This window comes from Sparus aurata, chromosome 10 (assembly GCF_900880675.1).
Source record: "Sparus aurata chromosome 10, fSpaAur1.1, whole genome shotgun sequence".
Taxonomy (NCBI): Eukaryota; Metazoa; Chordata; class Actinopteri; order Spariformes; family Sparidae; genus Sparus; species Sparus aurata.
The window spans coordinates 5933798-5941507 of record NC_044196.1 but is presented as its reverse complement, the minus strand read 5'-3'; the positions used below and the strand labels follow the sequence as shown (position 1 = coordinate 5941507).

Below are 7710 nucleotides of genomic sequence, written 5' to 3'. Positions count from 1 at the left end.
ATACATATAATATATAGATATATATGTAGATATATATATATATAGAGAGAGAGATGGCGGAGTTTTATCATCACACATGCACACACACAGCTACGTACAGTATGACATTTTGTATGCACCTGTTCGATATTTTATATTAATTTATAATGAAACACATACAGCATTGCTGAAAAGATGTGGTGCACATTAACTTGGCTGTTCATCAGGAGCTCAAATAAAGAGGTTGAAGTCCATTCTCATGACGAGATAACATTATTTTCCCAGGCGCAGTGCCTGCCTGCACCATGGAACAGGTATGCACGCTTTTCTGAATTCAGTTTAAAGTTAGGGTAAGAATACATTGACCATTTGCTAAATGTTTTTTTCTCTGACAACTTTCTTTGTTTTCCTGTCGTCTCTTACAGCATGATTTCAATTTCAGCGCAACACAGGCAGGAGTATATCTTTAAAACTCTGATGACGTAAACTGTGAGGCATCTGAAGGGTAGAAACAAATATATTGTGACAAATAAACAGGTCACGGTGGAAGAATAATATCCTTTTGTCTATGTTTTTTGTGCTTGACGATAGAACAGTAAAGGGGTTTTACACTGAAAGGCAGCAGTTATGTGGGCAGCAATGCTGTAGCGATACTACAGCCTATAAAACTACAAAGAGCAGTGCTGTTGATTTATGGAAAAGCAAAGCTGTTCCTTCAAGGCTTCAACAATGAAAATACAATTTAGAATGAAGGTTCAAATGTAGTTAGCTATGTATCATTTTGCAGCTATTGACAGAAACTCTTAGCAAGGAGCATTTATTGTGTGAGTTGAAAAGATAAGACAGTTTCATGAGAGCAACACTGATTACGACGAACATCAGGTATCTGATCATGTGTTCGGCTGTAAAACCTATTCATTATTTTTTACATATCAAAGTTCTGTGTATCAAAGTTTGTAATTTGTGTGTATGATTTTGACTAGTGTCTGTCTCACAGTTGTTATTTTTTGGTTTATCAGTGTACATCAGCAAGATACTGTAGGAAAGACGAGCAGGGAGAGCAGGTCATCATGCCACATGTTGGAGGATTTAGCTCGGACGATTGATGAACATCTTGAAGGTACAGTACACTCATTATCTTTGCTATCTTTGTCAAGAGTTTTTCTTTTTTTTTCTAATGCCATAAAAAGAACTATCTCACAGAATTGTACCTGTCATAGTGTTGACCATAAAACTGTAAGACATTATGATTAACTTTATATACGTCGACTAATATGTGGAAGTGGAACCCTTTCACTGAGTTTGAAACTCAATCAACCCAAACTGCCAGAATAAATGTTGGCAACGTTCATTTCTGTAAACTGCTGATCCGTTCACAGCTGTGTGAATCATATGTACCATATCAATATGTCAGCAAAACATGGCATGTCACATGAACATTACATATTTACGAACTAACTCACGTCTAGAGATGGAGGGGGTGGTGTTGGAGTTACGGGACACAAGACTGGCAAGCCAGTGATGTTATGTTGTAACAGTGCTGTGCTTCTGATCTAATTAGGTTTAGGCCCAAAGACCACTTGGTGAGGGTTAGGAAAAGATTGTGTTTTGACTTGAAATACTTAGTTTTGTTGCATCAAACACTTTTGGTCCCAACACCTGTGGTTTTAATTATGTTGTATGAGTACTGTTCTAAAAACCCTCCCGTATGGTTAATGATGTTGTACACTTGGTTTGTTTCAGCATGCTGCTCTCCACGATGCATCACCTGAAGCTTCGTCCCTTCACTGCTCTGGTTTTCTATCATACTGTCGTCCTCCTGCTCTTAACTCCATCCTGTGGAGGTACGCAGCACAAAAAACACACTAGCAACATCTTAGTGTGTTTTAAGATAAAGGATAATAATTACAGTTTGAGATCAAATACAGAAGAAAAAGCTGCCAGGCAGTCCTGGAAAAAAAGAGTTTCGGCTGTGCAGGTTATTTCAACCCTTATTTCTGTTATTGGTAAGCAGTGACTTCTAGTGGTTGTGGTAATAATTGAGGGCCCAATGGATGAAGTCTGTTGACGTGTTTTAAAGGGTAACAATTACTACAGCCAGTACAGGATGCAACCTAACAATAAAAGTACATACAGAACGTAATAAGCTGCTTGCACAGTTGACTGATAGGGTACTCTCCAATAGTGATATGTCTCATTCTGGGAGTCACTGGCTTGTCCGTCCTTTAGGTACAAGGATGTGTTGTAAGGAATTCTGTTTTTTTCTTTCAGGGGAGTCTCAGGTGTTTGGTCCAGTTCATCCGATAGTGGCATTAGTTGGTGAAGACATAATTCTCCCATGTCACCTTGAACCTGCCATGGATGCCTCTGAATTGACCGTAGAGTGGGCGAGACCGGACCTGGACCCCAGGTTTGTCCATGTGTGGCGTGACGGAGTGGAACTGGAGAATAAAAAGCATCAGTTCTACAAAGGAAGAACGTTCCTGTTCACTGATGAACTGAAGCGTGGAAACATTTCACTGAACATATCCAACGTGAGAATATCTGACCAGGGAACATATAGATGCTTCATTCCTGTACTGAGTCGATCATCTTTAGTGAAGCTTGTAGTTGGTAAGTGCCCATAACACCTCATATTGAATAAAAACACACAGATCCATCAAGGATATTGATTCATTATTCATTAATCATCAGCCTCACATTTTTTTTGTATTGAAGGTCTAGTATGTAGGATTTAGTGGCATGAGATTGCAGTGTTGTTTTACTTTATAAATAGTAATTTCATTGTTATTTTTGATAAAAGATGTATAAAACGTGTGTAGTTTTTATTCATACTTCTTCAGTATTCTGAAAAAAAAGCCTCATATCTCTATTGTTTACTGACACAAACATACAAGTGAGTCAAAAGAAACACATCAGGAGGTGTTTTAATTTGACAATTTTTGACAAAATCATTTCTCACCTCTCCCATCATCAGGTTCTGTCTCCTCACCCGTCATTAAGATGAATAACAACACCAAAGGAGTTCTACAGTGTGAGTCTACAGGCTGGTATCCAGAACCTGAGGTGTTCTGGCTGGACGGTGAGGGAAACCTCCTCTCTGCTGGACCTACAGAGACAGTCAGAGGTCCTGATGACCTCTATACTGTCAGCAGCAGAGTGACTGTGGAGAAGAGACACAGCAACAGCTTCACCTGTAGAGTCCAACAGAACAGCACCAACCAGATCAGAGAGGCACAGATACATGTTCCAGGTAGACATTATTACTTTCATGATGTGGTCACTGTTTAAGTTTCAAACAGTCAAAGTCTAATTTTCAATAATGTTATCTGTTTTTTGTCATTCCAGATAATTTCTTTGCGGTCCGGTCCAGTTCTGTTCCCATCATTACTGGTTTGGCTGTTTGCATTGTGTTTATTTCTGCTGCAGTCTTTGTTGTGTGGAAATGGAGACAAAAGAAATCTAGTAAGTCTGTTGTTCTTCCTTCTCATCTTTCTTCTTTGCACTTTTGCATCTTAAGCTCTACTTCTTAACTCTTCTTTCCTCTGCTCACTCATGTAACATCATGAAAATACATGAAAATTGTAGATGACAGAGATGAAGCAGAGAAGACACACAAACAAACAAGGACATACTGTGTACATACTAATAAACCAAATACATTATTGAATAAAACATGTGTGTTTCCTGTTCACAGAAGACAATAAACAGGGTGAAAAAAAGAAGAACGAATCTGAACATCAGGATCTTATGGGAGGTGGAAGAAATGAGAAAGCAGAAGCAACAATGAATCAAGACAAACATGGAGAGAATACGACTTTAACTTTAACAGCAGTTAAAAACTCAGAGGAAATACCTTTGGAAGACTCACAGAAGAGAGGAAATGGACAGAAATTCAGTGAAGAGACAGAAACAACACATGAAGGAAACCAGAGAGAAATCAGTGTGCAGAAAAATGCTTCAGAGAAACAGGAGGATAACAAGCTGCCATCAGAAAGAGTGCAGAGAGTAGAACAACTTATGAATCCTTCACAGGACACAAAACCTAAAAGTCACAACAGGGAGTTAACAAAGGACACAGAAATGTTGAATGATATAAAGATTGTTACAGCAAACAGAGAAAAATTCAGTGTTCAGAGTGATGAGAGTGAAAAGAAACCTCAGAGTGAGTCACAGCGAGCTCAGGGAACCAAACAGAGAGACACCAGTGTACATACTGTTGCACATGGACATTTTTCAAGATTCTAATTTCACCTGAGGAGAACTGATAGTTGATGTATTCACTGTGTTCATTTACAGCTGTGTTGCTCAGGAGTCATAACCAAATATTACGTTGTTCTTACTTCATTGGGATTAACAGTATGTGTGTTTTGATATTAAAGGTCACTGTATTACTTTGTATAAAGAAGAAAACGTGTAAATCTGATGATTATCAAGAAAAATCTGAAGTAATAAGAAGATTAATTGTGTCAAAAATGCTTTTTTTTATTGGAGATCTTAATTTCAACAGATGTGAACTGTCAGGTAATTCATAAATCAGTTAACATTTAGACTTTGGCCCAGATTTCTTTTTCTTTCAACACCTTAAAAAGTCAAATAGATCAGCTGTCAGTAGTTGTTGTATATACTGTAAATAAAGGAACAGACAATATTGATTTGTAGTGGACAGAGGTTTCATTAGATCTAGGTCACAGGTCATTGTCTGAGTTGAATTTGTTCGTGATTCTTCTTTTATAGAGTTTCCATACATTTTGTACCCCCCTTGCCTCCTGGGGAAACGTAACACTGGATAACTTATCATCTGTGATGATTATGCAGCATGATCTGAAATAATCAGGAGCTACTTTGTCTTTTTTTTTTTTCCTATTGTGGTCTTACATGCCAAGAAGATTATTTACAGGTTGGAACATGGCATTCAACAAGATGATGTCATGCAGAGTAAAATGTTGTCACACAGACTCAAAATAAATATGGCTGACTTGCCTGAAGAGTTGTTTTGTGTTTTTCTGTTTGTATAGATACATTTTATGTTATTTTTGCATTACTTGTTTATCATAAATTGTATTTTTTGTAATTTTAAGTATTCTTTACATATTATTACTGTTACTTACTACTGCTGTGAAACCATGACAATAAAAGCATGAATATAATTATATTGAAGAGAACAGCTCACATAGTGCCACGCATTCAAAAACAATATTGAGGATTCAGGAGAAGCTGACAGGGTCAAAAACATGATCAAATTTTTCCTCTGACAGAAACTCAGAATGCATCTTTTCAGAAACACATTTTATGACTCTTTCAAATCATCAGCTAAATCGGGTATTGTAATTCAGTACAACATTCTTGCATTAATCTTGCCATTTTTGTGATTGATATGTGAATTCAGTGCCATATGGATCACTTAGGGTGTCATTCATATCGTAAATGAATTAACAAATAAATAAATGGATAGGTCAACAGAACAGGAACACCTTCGATTATAAAGCAGTTCAGTGCAGCAGCAACACTTATTCTGATCTCAGTACTGAAATATTCATATTCATAAAATCATGCTCATTATAGAACTGTTGTAGTCAGCTGTATGAGGTTATTATATGTAGTTAATGTTAGTTAATGATCTACATGTGGTTGAATTGACCTGCACGCTGTTTGTGACTCGAGCTGCAGTTCAAAGTCCAGCATTTATGATCGTGTTACATATTTAAATACATCTTTAGACACTTCGGTCACAGTAGTTCTTAGCAGGTGGGGTTCTAACTAACACTGTGTGTGACATACATTGTATGTTCATGAATAAGAAATGTGTGTATCACCTATAAGATAACTGATTTACATTTGATATTGATATCAATATTAATGGATATGTGTCTAAATATGATATGAACTTTTTTCAGACTGTTTTTTACTGGTCAGCGACTTGATTGACTTGATGGCCATCAGCTGATCAATACATGTTTAAATAACTCTTTTCTAACGTCTATCATCATCATCGACTACAGAGTCTTCAAATCTTTATATCTAATTGATATAAACATTCATAAGTTTGCTTTTAATATGAAGAAAGAGTGCAAGACATACAGAGATCTTTAGATTTATTTCACACATGTCAAACAGTACAAGTGATTACTGAAGGATTAAGGTGGAGCAATGATCACACTTATAAAACATTAAAAGCTGGTAATAAAAAAAAAAAAATCCAGGAATTTTAATATGAAGCTAAAAAAACAACAACACAGAAACAGATAACATTTCTTTTCTCGAACCACACAGAAAATATCCATTCCATGACATTTTTTCTGTTATTGAGTCTATAAAATTCTCATACATATTGAGTGAAAACAGCAACAAATAAAATACATCATGACTAAAGAACATGACAGATAGTTATTGTAAAATAACATGAAAAATCTGTAACTGTGAATGATCATAAAAGTACAATTTTCTCCACACAGAAATAATACTTTTGTTCAGAAATATTTATTTTTAGATTTATTACATTTAATCGTCACATTCAACTTTAATACTCTAATTACATTCATACAATTAGATAAGAATGACAACAGGAAAATAATAATTGGTTTTGAAGTTTGCAATTGTTTGCTAATTGACAAATATCTCGTATAATTCTGGAAAATATCACAACAAAAAAAGTGGGATAAATGAATTTCATCAACTCCTAGCAATGTATTTCACACCGTACATAAAAACTGTATTTGTGAGATATTTACTGTTCCTTTACACTATTTTTGGTGCCCTGGCAGCCAGAATGTTATGTAAGTTATATTATGAAGTGTTTTTTTTTTTTTTTTTTTTTTACCCTCCTTGTCCTCTCCTACAGCAGCGCTTTAAGCAAAGTTTTCTGTCCTGTTTCTTTTGTTCTGCAGGTTTTCATCATCAGTGATGTGTTTCTCCTTTTCTGCTGTAAATCGCTCTTAATATTAAATTGATGATCCATCATCTGACTTTCTGTCTTCATCCACTTTCTTTTGTCCTCTATCGAACCCAGTCTGAGAACCTGGGTTGTTAAAGCATCAGTGTCATCTCCTCCATTCTTATGATCATTCACTCTCTGACTGTTCATCTTTTTCCTCCTCACCACTCTCTCCATCCTTTTCTGAGGTCTGGTCTGGTGTAGTTGCATCATCTCCTGATGTCTGATTCATGTCTCCATCTCTGTTCTCAGGAATTTTCTCTGACTGAACAGTTTGCTGCCCTGTGTTTGTTTCTGGATCTTCTGAAGATGAAGTTTCTCCTCCATTTCCTGCAGATAAAGTGTCTTTATCAGGTTTTCTCTCTTCTTCTGCCTTGTCTCCATCTATACTCCCAGGACTTTTCTTTGACTCTCTCACAGTTTGCGACTCTATAGTTGTTTTAGGATTTATTGGAGATGGAGATTCTGTTCTGTCACTTGCGGAGTCTGTGTTATCATCAGATTTGCTCTCTTCGTCTGTCCTGTCTTTATATTGTGTTTGTGCTGCTGTCTGTCTCTGACCTGCTGTTACATTAACTGAAGATGTTTCTGCTTCCTTGTTTGTATGGTTTTGGTCCACAGTATTGTGTCCGTCTGTGTCTTTGAGCTGACCTGGGTGTTCGTCCACTGGAGACTGAGGTGTTGAGTTTTCTTTAGTAGATGTTGTTTTATCCCCTCCACCTTCAGCTTTAGTCTTTTCTTTCTTTTCCTCCAAATCAGGATGTGTCCCTTGTCCTGCTGGGGGATGATCACCTTGT

The 7710-nt window shown here is 36.6% G+C and overlaps 1 protein-coding gene across 1 annotated transcript; it reads left to right on the top strand.

Moving 5' to 3' along the window:
- The first annotated feature begins 275 nt into the window (after positions 1–275).
- LOC115590460 (butyrophilin subfamily 3 member A2-like) lies at positions 276–4227 on the top strand. The gene is made up of 7 exons (XM_030431823.1): positions 276–293; positions 999–1099; positions 1723–1823; positions 2251–2592; positions 2957–3232; positions 3328–3444; positions 3677–4227. The coding sequence occupies exons 3-7, from the start codon at positions 1724–1726 to the stop codon at positions 4225–4227; spliced, it is 1386 nt and encodes a 461-aa protein (XP_030287683.1). The 5' UTR covers positions 276–293; positions 999–1099; position 1723.
- Positions 4228–7710: the final 3483 nt, after the last annotated feature.